The following is a 15,693-nucleotide window of genomic DNA, read 5'->3' as shown; positions in this document are numbered from 1 at the left end:
ACCATTATCATTTAGTTGTGAAGTCATTTTCCAATAAATAAACTCTAACTCGGTGGAGGAAAACAAAAAAATTTAACAACTCTAGACTAGAAGAAGAATGTCACTTGACTTGCAAATGATGCTAATTTTATCTATTTAATAAGTAACATGTCTTTGTTCAGGAATAGTCGGATGATAGCCCACAGCCTATTTTTATTTTTTATAGTGAATTGATATTTATTGTGACTCAGTGTCTCTGCTAGGAAGTAGGAAGAAAGTGTGACCTTATGAAGCACAAAACTAGTTCGGAGTCCTTGAAGTGGTTTTAGCATCATGGAGGTATGTAACCACAGGATTGTTAGTCAGTTCATACCTTTATGGAGCTTCATCATTTATAAAGCAAATTACTTCACATATTAGGCTTAAAAATGGAAGGGTAGGTACGGTTCATTTCTAAGCATTAGGTTCATGATTAATATGGGACAGCCAAGGTGTCAGCAAGCAGAATGGAGAGAGTCCAGGCTTACAGAATCTTAGAATTATAAGGAATTTTAGTGATATTTCTGTGAACCATAGTATAATGAATAAATTAAGTATAATTTGGATTCAAATTGAATACCAATTTGAATTGGACAGACGTGTGTGAAGTTGGACGTGTGTGATGTCCTGATGTTCTTTAATCATGTATCTTACACTCTGTTATTCTATTCTTTTCAGGCTGGCCCTTACTGCCATGAATAAATTTGAAGAAGCAGTTACAAGTTACCAAAAGGCACTAGATCTTGACCCTGAAAATGATTCCTATAAGTCAAATCTGAAAATAGCAGAACAGAAGTTAAGAGAGGCATCCAGTCCGGTAAGTTATTAATGCTAAATAAGTGAAGTATTTTCTGTCATTCACAATTTATTGTAGTTACATTTCAGTGGTTAGTGTAATTCTCAGATATTATAACTGTTTTACAGACAGGAACTGGATTGAGCTTCGACATGGCTAGTCTAATAAATAATCCAGCATTCATTAGTATGGTGAGTGTATTTCCTTCTCTGCTCTGCTGGCTCTGTTTTCCATAAAGCTATATTATTCCAAAACTTTTTAGAAATAAGTAAGGGAGCCTTTGTGATGGTGGTGGTAACATAACAGAGTGGTGATGTAATGCTGCGGCTGAGGTTGTTCACCTGCCCGTGTACCTGTTTATGAGAAAGCCATGGATAGACCTCAGGAAGCCCGTGGATTCCCTGAAATTGTATATAAACATTTTTGTACCTGTGGATCTGTGCATTTTTCTAGGGAGAGAACTAATTTTTTGTCAGGTTGGCATAGGGGTCTGCATGTCTACAAAAGGTTAAAAACCATTCTCTCACATGAAAATAGCCCTAGAAAAATATCTCATAATTGGGGTCTGAGGATCTTGGCTATTGTGGTTCCCAAGCTCTCCTGTCAGCATTATCTGCTTCTTTTCTATCTTAAGAGTTTATTTGAACTTTTAATGTAATTCTCATTTATATGTACCCTATCCTTCAAACCAACAAAATCAATTATAGTTTTTTTTGAAAACACGCATGCTCTCGTCCGATATGTGGGAACTCTGGTTTAGTGGCACAGTTACCTGGGCAGATAAAGCTCCTTGGGTGACTGTATACCTCTTGCTGAGAACTATTGTACCAGATGCTGCACCCTTGGAAAGCAGCCCCACTTCTTACTCATCTTTGTTTCCATAAAAAAATGTCTTGCATCCACTAAATCTTCAGTTGAGATGAAGTGTACAGATGGCTCATTCCTAGTGAAATAAAAAAGTATTTTGAACATTTGCTAGGTTTGTAGCAGTTGGTAGTTTAAAATTGTTAGTTGAAGTCTTTGTAGACAATAGTTAATTTTTGAATCACTGACTCTACATGAGGTATGTGGAAAGCCATCTCTTGCTTTTATTACCAGGGAAATAATGTTCGACTAACTTGCAAGTAATTGGTAACTCTCTTTGTGTCTCAGGATTGAGGCCAACCAAATTTAAGTGGGTCTTACTACCTAAATACAACTGATGTGTCTCTCTGAGGTTTTGTCTTTTCAACATTGTTGCCCAATTCTAGGCCTCAGGTTGTGCTATTGCAGCAGGACGTGAAAATGGGTTTCTTTTGGTTTCCGATTTGGCTTAGCCCTCAAGATGCCAAGTACTGAAGTGAGGTGTGGGTTAAAAACATTGTGTGACTCTTCAAATGGGTCAGTTTGATAGAGATTAAAGGAGGAGTTTTGGAGACAGCTGTTGGAGTTACTACTGTCTATAAAGATTAGACTAAAATTAAATTTTACGTGAATATTGTCAATTTGAGGCAAGAAAAAATTATTTATGCTTTCAAAATGGAACGTTTCAAAAGTGTATGTGTATGAACAGTTCCCCTCCTACTTGAGGATGGGAAGGATTGAAACTGTTATGCCCCAGGGAACAAGGTCTTAAGAGTACTCTTTTGAAGTGGACCCTCTCAAGTGTAGGAGATTCTTTAACTATACCTTTAAAGTTTCTTTCTCCTTCTGACTTTATTGATCTGATCAGTAATAATAAGTATACTGCTGCCAATATCCTTATAGTGTTGTGTAATCTCTCTATCCTTGCAACGTATTTTAAATGCCATTTTTTTCTAGTACCTTTTTTATATTACCCATTCATTTTGTATAGCACACTAAAACTCTACAAAATCTTAGTACATTCATGGTTTAGCTTTCATTCCTCTGTTTGGTTTCTTAAAAATCTTTGTTAAAGTTCCCTAAATATTAACTACCTTTAACGAGAAATGCTGTTTTTCTATTCCAGGCAGCAAGTTTAATGCAGAACCCTCAAGTTCAACAGCTGTAAGTATGTACAAAGAAAGTACACTTTCCCCCTTCCACTTGGCGAGATCCTAATTTGAGCACATCAGCTCCAAAATGACATCAGCTCCAAAATGATAAAACTGCCCTGTGTGCCAGTCAATTGGAACTTACAGCCACACACAGTTGGCCTAACTTCCTACACAATGTACGTATATTTAAGTGACTTGTTCTTGGCCACTATCTCACCTGTAAAGAGTGTATGCCAATCTCTTGCCTACTCTAGAATGTCAGGAATGATGACAAATGCCATTGGGGGACCTGCTGCTGGAGTTGGGGGCCTAACTGACCTGTCCAGCCTCATCCAAGCGTAAGTGTTACTTAAAACAGAAATAGTAAAAACGTATGTTTTACATTTTGTCTATGAAGGGACCAGGGCTTTCTTTTTTAACTTTTATCTTTTACTGTTAGTATCTGTGGCCTCACTAGTTATTAAATCTAAAAAGTTGGTAAGTTGGAATTTTCAGACTGAAGGGCAGGAATATAGAAGATCTGGATCCAAGAAAAAGTTTTCTGGCAGATTTGAATAGCTACTCAAGGATGAAGTTGAAAGTCAAATAGCTGCTTAACATATACTTTCATTTAGGTCCACCTATATATTTAAAAATCACATATTGCATATATTGATGTTCAATTTAGGAGACTTACAAAAAAGTAATTCTGGGTTTTGCAGTTATTTTTAACCTTTTAAACCGCAATTACTTTTGCACCAACCTAATATATTCAAAGATTTTCAGTGTGGACTCCTTGCATCTATCTTCTCATTACCTTCACTTCCATCCATGTTGCTTAAGATACTGTACTCTGCTTTTTGAATCTGTGTGTGATGCTGTCACTGAAAATTTTATACAAAGCCACAAGTACCATTTAATGTTTGTGATCATGACCACGTAACACCATTTGCAATATTGCATTTTTAGAGTGATCTTTAAGTGGCATGATTATAGTGATGTCTAACACTTGCAATTGAGGGTCACACTTCAGGAATTTGTATTAAATTTTTTGCCTTTCTAAAAATCAGTTCTATTCAGTGACTTCTCTGCACATCCCAAAAAGAGTGTGACACCTGTCATATGAAAAAAATTAAGACTTGACTAAAAGAGCAAATACCTTGCTTTATGTTTGAGCACATACAATAAAAGCGTGTACATTTTAGCCCTCTGCTTATTTGTGGTTAAGCACCAGATAGGATGAATTTCACCCAACTCAGGAACTCATTTTTTAGCTTGGGTGTTTCGTTTCTTATAAAAAGCAATGCCCTATAATAATGCCATCTGGAGGCATTGATAAACTTGCAGATACTAAAGCTGTGATTCTAAAACTTGTTTTTATAGAAAAAGTTCTCTTTGGGTGGTACCCACATCCTTTGCAGTTCTTTCTGCACCAGTATTGTGAGACTGGAAATCCCCTCATTCATACCACTTTGCCTCTTTACTTACAGGGGACAGCAGTTTGCTCAGCAGATACAGCAACAGAATCCTGAACTTATAGAACAGCTGAGAAATCACATCCGGAGCAGATCCTTCAGCAGCAGCACTGAAGACCATTCCTGACTTGGCCAGGGACCCCAGCCCAGAGTGCAAATGGTTATGGCTCTGAAGTGTTTGCTGTACATACTGGCCAAAAACCAAAAACAAAAACCCTGAGGAATAAATCTGTCTAGACAGTAGGTTTATCACTAACAGACTTGAACATAACATGACTTCTTTGTAAACGAATCATCAGTAGCCCTGTTAAGTGGCAGTACAGCACTGGACAGCGTACCATTTTCAAATCTTCATCATCGTATTTGTACATTAGACTTAATAACAGTGTATCGATTGAACAGTAAGGCTCTTTTATTGGTGAATTCTCTAGCTCCAAATTCCCTTAAGCAAACTTTTTTGAAAGGGGAGATGACTAAGTGGAAAGGTTTCTCTGCTGGGTTAGAAGTGTACTCGCCACTGAGCAGCATGTCTGGAGAGAAGAAATGTTACCTAGGTTTAGCTTTGATAAGGATGTCAGTCACGAATACATAGCCTAGGGGCAGGACTGTCTTTAATGCTACTTGTTCTGATGGGTAACAGGGAATCCTGGGAGCTGGTGGAAAGCAGCATTTAGTGGAAGGGCTGTTGTTTTGAAAAGAAAAAATAGATGCTGTGAATGTATAAAAAAGTGAAGGTAGGTAGGATGCTCAGGTTTTCTACATAGTTCTTAACTAACCTTGCCTGCAGTTTTCTATTGGTACCATTAGCATGGCCAGTTATGCTAAGTACATAATAAAATACATTTAGGAATCCTTAATGGTACTGGTTAGGTCAGTTGTATAACTATTCAGTTTAACTAGCACAATTTCCTCAGTGGTGACCTTACCATCGAAACTCTCAAATATACCTACATTTAAATAAGCCAATGACTCGGCCCTTAAGGATTTTCTAAGTGGTGTTTAGTTATGTGCCCATAAACATCGTTTTGTTTTTTTTAAAACAGTAATTATTTGATGGATAACAAAAAGCATCTATCACTAACAATGCTTGTTCATGTAATCCTCTGTTATGATTTGGTTTGGCATGTTGGTTTTATGCTTCACCTTAATTTGATGCAACTTAAACATAATAGGGGGCTTAAAATGTACTGCAATTAGAATACATATCAGTTTGTGGAGAGAAATGGCATTGTTAGGTATTAATGACATGGCTCTAACTAGTGATGGGTGAGACTGTTCTAATTCCAACTGGAATTTCTTTTGTTTGTTAATTATGAAATTGGTTAAGTTGGGCAGACCTGTCATGATTTCACAAGTGCTTGAGAAAAAACAAAAATAAAGTAATGCTGATGATCAGGGCCTTACTCTAACTATTCTCAAAAGACTACTTATTATCTTGAAGTTTAAAAACCAATGTTTCCTTTCTTTTCCTTTGTGAGATTAGACCAGTGGTTCTATAATTTCACTGTAAGAATCATCACCAGGGTATTTGTTAAAAATGCAGATGCAGGACCACACTTTCAATTTTTATGAAGTAGGTCCTATAATAATAAATCACCATTTTAAACAGTTACACCAGGTGGTTCTGATATAGATCCAAAGACTCTAAATTAGAGCAGCACTAGGTTAGAAATTTCTCCTCAGTGAGACCAGCAAATACCTAATCCCCCTGAGTTCAGGCTACAATGAAGACCTACACAAACACACAGTTTTGGCCAGAGAAGAACAGGACTTGAGTCTTAGGCCCTCTGAATTAAATGTCCTATATTCCATCTAAATTAACTTAATTTTTCATAAGTTAAATTCAGCTTCTAGTGTTCAAGTGTTACACAAAATAAGTACTAAATGAAAGTGATGACTGATGAAAAAAAAGCAAAGTTGATCCTTAATTAAGAATTAGTCACTCTTACTCAGTGTTCAGTAAGTATAAGTTTCTAGTATAACCATCTTGAGTGCATTAAAAATGCTTTCAGATTGATAAAATTGGTTAAGCCTCCAGCTTACTGACTAGGAAAATAGAGAAAATACAAATCAACAGTATCAGAAGTGAAAGGAGATATTACTGCAGATATCCTGTAGACATTAAAAGGATCATTAGAAAATAACACAATGAACTCTAGGTCCATATATTTAACAACTTAGACAAAATAAATCTCACGGAAGAAATAGGTATCTTCCAGAAAAGAAAACTACAATAACCCCAGATGATTTCAATGGGAAATTCTGCCAAACACTTAAGGTAAAATAATATCAACTCTATACAATCTCTTCCAGAAAATAGAAGAGGAAGAAACATTTCCAAACTCATTTTATATACCTATTACTCTAATACCAAAATCAGACAAAGACATTATATGAAAAAACACTTTGAAACAATGTCTTGATTTGCTAGTATCTGTTGTGAAGGTAGTCATTCTTTTTTTTAAGAAGTAATGGGAATTGGTGTATTTCTTCCTTTTTTCCATTCCAGTTTAGTTTTTTTGCTAATATACCACCTATAACAAATTCATTCTAGATGATATCTTCCACTTACCTGGATTTCCATTGAATTCAAGCCAGTTTTGCTTTTCAAGTACCTTCATCACGTTGGAATCACTGCATTTCAAAAAAGTTTTGTGTAGTTGGATTTGCTAGCTACTCTTAAAATTTTAAGGAATGCCCCCAATAGCATTCTTTGCTTATCTAGAACAAGAGAGCATTGAGGTAAATCTTTATATACAGTCTACTTAGGAATGATTAACTTCCATTAACCACATTACATTGTAGTAGCTGTAGCTGTTACCATGCTGTTAAACTTAAAATGTCCTTTTTATTCAAATTACATTTTCATTTAATATACCAAATTGTTTATCTAATTTTTATAATATGGTTTAAACAGGTCCTTTCTAAGATGACATTATTTAACCTTTACTTAAAGAATGAACAATATATGTCTAGGTTATTGCTTATAGACTTTGTAATTAAGTCAAATTATATAGCACATTTCAAGTGACCATTATATATGTTACTTTTAAAATTTGAAACAGAGTAAAATAGAAGGCTCAGTCATGAAAAGATGCTTAACAAACAATCAAAACACCCAGTGAAATGGCTATAAAATCTTATTCGTCACTTAATTTTACTCATTTTGGAAGACAGACATTTTACACTTCTTGTACTTTATTTTGCACAGACATTTCATTATCATTCCAATTTAAGGGGTAAATCTCACTCCAAATATAACTTTCACTTTGGACCAATTTGTCATGGCAATCGATAATTATGCATTTAAGGAAAACCAATTTTTCTATTTGACTTAATGTACTCTTACATTTAAGCAATTATATATACATTCTTGAACTGCAATTTACCAAAATAAGTTTTTATTTAACAGCATTACCTTTTGTTTTCCTGACAAAATATTGAAACTTTTAGTACATTCATGTTGCAAAGTTGTTTAGAATCTTAACTTTTCATTGTTTTGTTCATGGCATAAGTAAATTAGTGTAATTACATGCAGAAATACAAAGTTTAATAATATTACATAATTTAGAATTCAAAATCAAATATCAGAAGCTGGAAATCCTTTAAATATGCCTATGAAAATAAGTGGCTTATTTTTTAATGGGAATAAAAACAGGACTTTTGGACTTAAAAATTATCAGGCTTCTTAATTAAAAGTTAACAGAGTAATTAACAATCTAAGAAATAAAACCAATTCTGATCTGCTGTAACTGAAACTTAGATGTGTGTGTTTGTATGTATACACAAACACAGATACATACCAATACAATAATTTTGAAAACAACTAGACAAATTCATAGTGTTAGCAAATGTAAGGTTACATGAGGGCTATCCCTGTTGTTTTAAACATTTTCTGTAAACACGGGGGTTAAATGAAATATTTCTAAATAAAATATTACACAAATTCTGAAGTATGAAGAAATAACTGTATCTTCCAAATCGAGGCCGGCAACTATGGCCTGCAGGCCAGCTGCCCAGTTTTGTAAACATCACCGTGTTCCTGTTGCCTACTGAATACACTCACATACTACAAAAGCAGTGGGGTACTTTCAACAGAAACCACATGGCCTGCAAAGCCTAAAATATTTAGTATCCGACTCTTGACCTAAAAATTTTCCTAATCCTTGTCCCAGGGACACATGGCCTCAAATACAGAGCTTTTGGAGAACAAAGTCCTATAGTCTTCTAAAATGAAATCAAATAGACGTTGTGTAGAAAATGTACAAATGTTAATTTAGCATATAACTTACAGGATAAAATCAGTAGATGCGTTTTTTTTGAAAACAAATACTTAGTACTTTAACTGTTGTAAAGGAAAGAAATTTAAATAATATGTACTTATTTTTTCTGTTGATCATTTTACAAAGGTGACAAAAATACAGAAAGTTCTGTTGAAACTCAATGAAAAGCGTTAACACTGGAAATTTTCTTCAGCTTTCCACTTTAATGGCCGAAGATACCACACAGACTTGTGCGATGTCATCATATTCATATGTTCTCTTTAAAAACGTGTCTGTTAGTCTTAAGCCGGAGATGCTCTATTGAGAGAAAGATACAGGCCTAAGTTTTCATTCATTGGTAATTACTAGAGAAAATATGGATATAGTATATGACTATGGGTTAATGGCCCCCGACTATTGAAATTATTGAAAAAAGAGCATACTTGCAGTCCCTGTACTGAAGACAGTAGAGTAAGGGCAAGGCAGAGAGAAGAACTTGGATGTAACTTTCCAAGCTGTCTTCCTGAAATGCCGCACCAGTGGATAGAATTGGTATTGCACATTTCCAAAACCAGATCCATAGTCCTTTCACTGCTGGAGGAATCAGAAAAATAGGAATAAATCTTGTTCCTTTCACAAAGAAGTACGCGATATTCTTCCACTACTGTCAGCAAATTTGTTTTCTGGGTGTCTGGGACAATAAAAGCCAGAAACAGAAATGAAAATACATCATTTTTATTTCACTTAAGAAAAAGAATCAGGAAAATGAAAGGAGATGGCATCTTCTAGGATGGAAAGTGGCACTGAGACTAATCTGTCTGTCTGGATGTTGGCCTTCTGGTTCCTTACTGAATACCGGCTCCCTGCTGCTGATCTGTTAACAGTGTTGCCATTTCTCTGGGAGACTTTCAGATACCTGTGTCTATCTCATTGCTATGCATCCTTCCGATTTCTGTAGGTACTCCACAGGAAAGAAAGAGATAACACTGAGTCTGGTCCAGTGCTTCTGCTGTTTATGTTTCTTTACCATGCAGATAACATAAAAAGTGACTGACAACAATATTATTCGGTTTTGTTCACTTTACCATGAAAAGCCTGCTTCTGCTTATAATTAATATCACCAGTTTGGCTTAAACATGTTAAAAAAAAAAACTGTTAATGAAAGTAGCTTTTTAATTAAAAAAAACAAAAGGCTCATGATAAAAAAGTTTCTTACTCTACCACCATTCATGACTACTTTCAACTCTTTTAGCTTTTCTCCCCCTCATAGATGGCTTCATATTTTAAAATACTTAAATTTTAAATGTTAATTTATTGATTTTTGGACATAATGATTTAATGATATTTAGCTTTTATATGCCTCTGTCTCCCCAACAAACATTTTAAATAGCCACTATGTGGCACAGACCAGGTTAGATGAATTACATGAATTTTCTCATTAAATTTCACAAAAATCCTGTAAGTATATTGTACGTGTGTATGTGTGTCTGTGTGTGTGTGCGTGTGTGTGTGCGCACGCACGCGTGTGTGTTGGGGGCAGGCTAAATCCCATTTTTATAGATGAGGAAACTGACGATCTAAGAAACAAGTGCTTTTTAGAAAAAACTTATTTTAATAGTTTTAGAAAATTAGAAAAAACTATTTGAATCACAAAGTTAAAATGAACACTGAAAGAAACTGAATTTATTTTTTACAGCACTTTGTCTTTTGGTCAATAACTGATTTGCTATACCTCAAAAACCTCAAAAAATCCAAAAGCACACAGGATCTTTACCCTGTGTGTGGTGTTCACTGAGCTCCTATGATGTGGCAGTGCAGGGTAAGACAGGATCCCTTCTCTTGAAAAATTCAGTCTAGTAGGAAGAGACTAATAACTGTAGCAATATATGAATGTCATTAAGAATGATATTAAAATTTGTTATGGTAGAGAAAGGGATGATTAACTGCTTGGGAGGGTCTAGGTAGCTTCATAGAGGAAGCAGGTATTTTGTAATTTTGAAGGATGACTATTTCCTATCCCCCTCTTTGTAAGGCTGGAATGGATATGGAATTAAAAAGGATTGCACACATTCAGACTGTGAGGGTTGGAATTCATCACTGCAATATTATCAAAATGCCCCAACTAATAGTACATACAAGGAGTAATAGGAGTAGCAAAAGTGATAGGGCTGGAATTTAATCCTAGGGTTTTTTTTTGGCTTCAAAGTGCTGTGGTCTTTGCTTCCCAACAGCTAGATTATACTCTCCCTTTATTATCAAAGTTCTGTTTTCCAATCTATGATTATCCCTTAAATTCATAACCAATTTTTACTTTCTTAATACTAAACATACAGCTCAGGTATAGCATGGCTCAGAAAAATCTACCTATTACATTAAATCTATAATGTATTATTCCATAAGAATCTATTAATTCATGCTTTAGTAATCTGAAGTCTGAGTGAAGTGTAAACAATGAAAAGAATATGGACTTTGAAGTCAAATATATCTGGTTTCAAATTCTGGCCCCATCTTTTCTAGTTCTCTGAGCTTGAGTCAACCTTTGAGTTAGCTTTCTCTTGCATAGAATGTGAATACTTAATAGTTACCTCATAGGATATGATGAATGAACATAATCAAATACAGAAAATGCTTAATATAGTAGGACCTCAAAAATATGTAATATACAGCTACCAGATGAAGAACTTCACGGTATTCAACATCAACATCAGAGAGGCTATATGTCAAGAGGAAACTTAAAAGGAGACAGCAATTTAAAATTCTCTTTTAGGTAAGTGAGAAGGAAAGGACATCCATCCACAAACACTGGCATTACCTGCAGTTTGTTATTTTACAGGTAATATGAAAAGGTTCTTCTAGGTTTACGGTATCTGGGATTGCCTCCAAAGATAACCTAACATCTCCATAACCTGGAGCCTAAGAGAAAAAAACAATACGGTTAACATCTATTATGAAATCTTTCCATTTTAATGACAGTACCACATCAATACATTCACTCAACAGTTGTTGGGTGTCCAAGCTGATGTTCTGAGAAAATATTTTTCAGTCATTCTACTGTTCTTCATTTTAACTTCCTTTGCGGTTATTATCTGTGGAATAGCACTATAGACCCTGACTGTTTTTGCTATAATTACTCCATTGTTCACTAGAGTTAAAATGAGTCTCATAGGTAGTCAATAAAGAAATTTCAGGAGGTCTGAATCTTAAAGGGATTTTTTCCAAAGATACTGTTGCTTATACATCCATAACTCTCAATAGGTAAGGTTACCGCCTGAACAGAAGGGATGATCACTTTGAAATGATCCAGGAAGAAAATCATGTCTCTTCAGACATATGGGCAGGGATGGACCACAAAAACATCAAAGCTTGGAACGTGCCATGGCAGGAGGACAGCTAATTGCTACATTTAAAAATAGGCCCAGTGATAGTAGACTTACTGGGTTGATCACTTCATAAGTTATGTAAATGTCTATCTATAATCACTATGTTGTACACCTGAAACTAATATAATATTGTGTGTCAACTGTAATTGAAAAATAAAAAGGCCCAGTGATAATCATTTTTTTTTTCAAATTGTTACCTCAAACGGTTAAAGAAAAGTAAATTTTAGAATATATCAGAACAGATAGCATTTAGCACAAAAGGAGGATTCTATAGCATAGTCTAACAAGCACAAGAAAAAGATGCCTGGCAGCTATCCCTGCATTCAGAGCAGAAATTAAGTAAAATATCCAACCAACGCTTACAAGGTAACTTTAGTGGGACTCATCTTCTAGGTTTCAGATGATTCAGATTTTAAACATCTTTTAAAAAAAAGGTATGAATTGAGTAGGTGACTGCAGAAAGACTTTTGGGACGTTGCAAAAAAGAAAACTTTAATATAGTGGAAGTCAGATGAATAGTGAGTGTGAAATACCATAGGAGGGAATGATTGATAAGCAGTATTTTAATTCCTGTTTGGGAAAGTAAAAAACTATGCATCAAGTAGAAATTAACATTTGCACATTGTTCATTAATCTCGATACCAATTTTCTACCTAGAGATCAGGGAAATTATTAGTCTTTTATCTCTTATTCTCTTTACAGTGCTCTGATTTTTAGTGGCAGACCTAGGAAAATTTAAATTGTTCTAACTACCTACCACCTCCCAAACAAAACTTCCACCAAAGTTTCTTCCACTCACCATTCTTTGAAGTTGGCTGGTCTGTAATCGTCCCCTTTCACCTAGATTTGTTTTCCACACTATATCCAATTTTCCGATTACTGTTACTCCCTTAATGATGCCTGCTTTTTCTGCAAACTCCTTTTTGGGTTTTAGGCAGTACAAGTACTGGCGTGTATCCATTGGTTGCAAATATGTTCTTGACCCAAACGTAGTTACACTGACAGGTGGAAACAGAGATGGAGAAAATTCTCTAGCATCTTTTAAAAGAAAAACCATGGCTGTAATTGTTCCTTTTGACGGAACTGAATAATTTACTATCCAAAGATCTACAACGGAACAGCTCAGTGATTTCAACACAAATGAAAAGGACTTGTACTGAGAGGATTTATTTTTAATTTTTTTCAGTTAATATGGAAAATCTTGAGGTTCTTTATAATAGAAGGCAATATATTACCTAAAATATTGAATATGTATCAATTAACTGAAAACATCCAACAGAAATTAGAACTTTAAGTATCCTTTCCATTTTCTCTACAATTATCAAAGAAAATAGTTAAGAATAAGAAGAAACATAACATTATAAACTAAGTAATCATTTCCAAATCATTCTCTTCTCAGGAAGAGAATGGAAAATTGTTTTCCCCAGTGGGTGTAAGGGAGGCTATAAACTTTTCTGTATCTAACCACCATAATAACATAAAAGTAAACTTTTCATTTTTAAGAAAGTCAGGTACTTTGTCCAGCTATTACCTTCTTATCCATATTAATGTCAACACTACATTTATTTATTCTTATTCTAAATTACCTATATAAAGACATATGTATTTCATTTTCACAAAACATTAAATCCTGCATTTCTACACTCATTCCTTTTGATGTTGGGAGAATATTTCTTCTTAAAATTCTCCCTTATCCTTACCCTTTCTAACTTCTCCATCATTCCTTCCCACCATGCCTCAGTTTTATCATTTGCAGGAAAAGATGAAAGGTTCCATATTTATTTCACTGAATTATTATGAAAAATTAAAAAAACAGTACTTTAGATAGTAAAACACAAAATGCAAACAACTAGGACCTTTAATCTTTATGAATAGGTAGAGTACAGGAGATTTTTAGGGCAGTGAAACTATTTTGAAATGTACAGTAATGGTGGATACATGTCATTAGGTTTGTCAAAACCCACAGAATGTACAACACAAAAAATGAACCCTAATGTAAACTATGGATTTTAGTTAATAATAAGTATTAATATTGGCTCACCAATTGTAACAAATGTGCCACATTAAAACAAGATGTAAATAATACGATACTGTGAGTGGGGAGGGAGTCATATGGAAACTTCTTTTGCATCAGTTTTTCTATGAACATAAAAGTTTTCTAAAACAATAAAATCGTTAATTTAAAAACAACTACAAACCATCTAAGAGTAACATGTTAGAAAAGTTCATACCTTTCAAAACAAGAACAAATACTTCATAACTCATATTTACCATTCTCCAGCTTGGTGGACTGAATTTAATTCTGCTACATTGTACATTATAGATGGCTCCAACGAGACTTTCTCCATAAACATGGGTGAGGTTGTAATATTCTGAATCTGGGCTTCCAGAAATACTTCATCAGTCTGAGGGTATGAAAAAAATATCCACCAAAGTGTGACGGTATTTAAAATATTAACCTCAACAAAAACATCTGATCTATATAAAGAAAAAATATTAACCACAAATGTGATTAGTTCATGCCTGCAAATCAAAGTTATCACAATGCAAGAAAAGAAATCTTCATCCTAATGTGATTAACAGGGGCAAAGTCAAGTGTTAGTCAACTGATAACTTGTCAAACAATGGATAGGGGATAACAATAATACTTTTTGTATTAACATCTAAAAATATTTATTTAACTGGAATTTCATTCACAAGATCCTAAATCTTTTAGTAAGTCATTAAAATGTTAAAACGAAATTTAGTATGAATATATTTCTGCACCTATCATTTTAGTAATATGTTAAGATAATTAGGTTTTCGCAATAACTTTGGAGCATAATGTAACTTCAATTGTCTTATTACTTCAATTTAGAGAGTACAGGGACCAGTAGTACAGTGAATTATCTATTGTATATAATCTTATAGGATTTAACTTTAAAACTGATTGTTAGTGGTCATTAGTAGTTTCTTGGTTTACTTTGAACGTATATTTAGAGCTAAAAAATACGTGAATTACATCTGATAATCTTAGAACTTTTAAATAAAACAAAAGCTATTTTGTAGCCTTAGTGATGGTTTGAAAATTGACGCTATTCAGTAGTAGTTTAGTCAGTGGATAATTTAAATAAATATTTCTATAAAAATTTTTTATTCCGATTATGTTAAACATCTTTCTTTTTATGCTATTTGATTATTATTTTTGTGTGTGTAATTGAAGGATAAAAAACAACTTGGTTTGTTTTTTAAACCCACCTATATAAAAAATGATATACTAAAGACATTCAAGAATTAATTTGTTCAAAAGTTTCATAGCAATATATATACATATAGAAATAAAACAAAATAAACTATGACCCAATAATTTGGCACTTAAAAGTGTTTTTAACAGTAAATCCAGGGAAATGGAAATCACTTGCAAAAATATAATGATGAAGATATAATCTACTGTATTACCTTGTTTCCCAGAAAATAAGATCTAGCTGGGCAATCAGCTCTAATGCATCTTTTGGAGCAAAAATTAATATAAGACCCAGTCTTATAGAATATGACAGAGGTTGATATAATATAATAAATATAATACAATACAATACAATATAATACCGGGTTTTAATAAGACAGGATCTAATATAATATAATAAATATAATATAATACAATATAATATAATAGCGGGTCTTATATTAATTTTTGCTCCAAAAGACACATTTAGAGCTGACTGTCCGGCTAGGTCTTATTTTCGGGGAAACACGGTATTATCTAAAATAAAATAGATTCTTCAGTCCTCAGCACATGTGTTCAAATAA

The 15,693-nt window shown here is 33.9% G+C and overlaps 2 protein-coding genes across 6 annotated transcripts in view; one reads left to right on the top strand and one right to left on the bottom strand.

Annotated features, from left to right (window-relative positions):
• The window catches only part of SGTB (small glutamine rich tetratricopeptide repeat co-chaperone beta), a 32,978-nt gene extending 27,827 nt beyond the window's left edge, over positions 1–5,151 (top strand). Inside the window, exons 7-11 of one of the 2 annotated variants that reach the window (XM_033109925.1) lie at positions 697–835; positions 943–1,005; positions 2,784–2,821; positions 3,066–3,149; positions 4,281–5,151. In XM_033109925.1, coding sequence (XP_032965816.1) covers positions 697–835; positions 943–1,005; positions 2,784–2,821; positions 3,066–3,149; positions 4,281–4,392 — 436 coding nt within the window. In that variant the 3' untranslated portion in view covers positions 4,393–5,151. The remainder of the gene's footprint in view (positions 1–696; positions 836–942; positions 1,006–2,783; positions 2,822–3,065; positions 3,150–4,280) is intronic. The other variant, XM_033109926.1, reaches the window with a different exon arrangement.
• Positions 5,152–5,302: 151 nt separating this feature from the next.
• The window catches only part of TRAPPC13 (trafficking protein particle complex subunit 13), a 46,290-nt gene continuing 35,899 nt past the window's right edge, over positions 5,303–15,693 (bottom strand). For 2 of the 4 annotated variants that reach the window (XM_033109921.1, XM_033109923.1), the window contains 5 exons: positions 14,179–14,312; positions 12,707–12,905; positions 11,340–11,440; positions 8,971–9,121; positions 5,303–8,845 (listed from right to left, as the gene is read on the bottom strand). In XM_033109921.1, the coding sequence (XP_032965812.1) occupies positions 8,738–8,845; positions 8,971–9,121; positions 11,340–11,440; positions 12,707–12,905; positions 14,179–14,312 (693 nt within the window). In that variant the 3' untranslated portion in view covers positions 5,303–8,737. The remainder of the gene's footprint in view (positions 8,846–8,970; positions 9,122–11,339; positions 11,441–12,706; positions 12,906–14,178; positions 14,313–15,693) is intronic. The other 2 variants (XM_033109922.1, XM_033109924.1) reach the window with 1 other exon arrangement.

This window comes from Rhinolophus ferrumequinum, chromosome 7, assembly GCF_004115265.2.
Source record: "Rhinolophus ferrumequinum isolate MPI-CBG mRhiFer1 chromosome 7, mRhiFer1_v1.p, whole genome shotgun sequence".
Classification (NCBI taxonomy): Eukaryota; Metazoa; Chordata; class Mammalia; order Chiroptera; family Rhinolophidae; genus Rhinolophus; species Rhinolophus ferrumequinum.
Note: the sequence above shows the minus strand (reverse complement) of the source record. Positions and strands in the feature narration are given on the sequence as shown.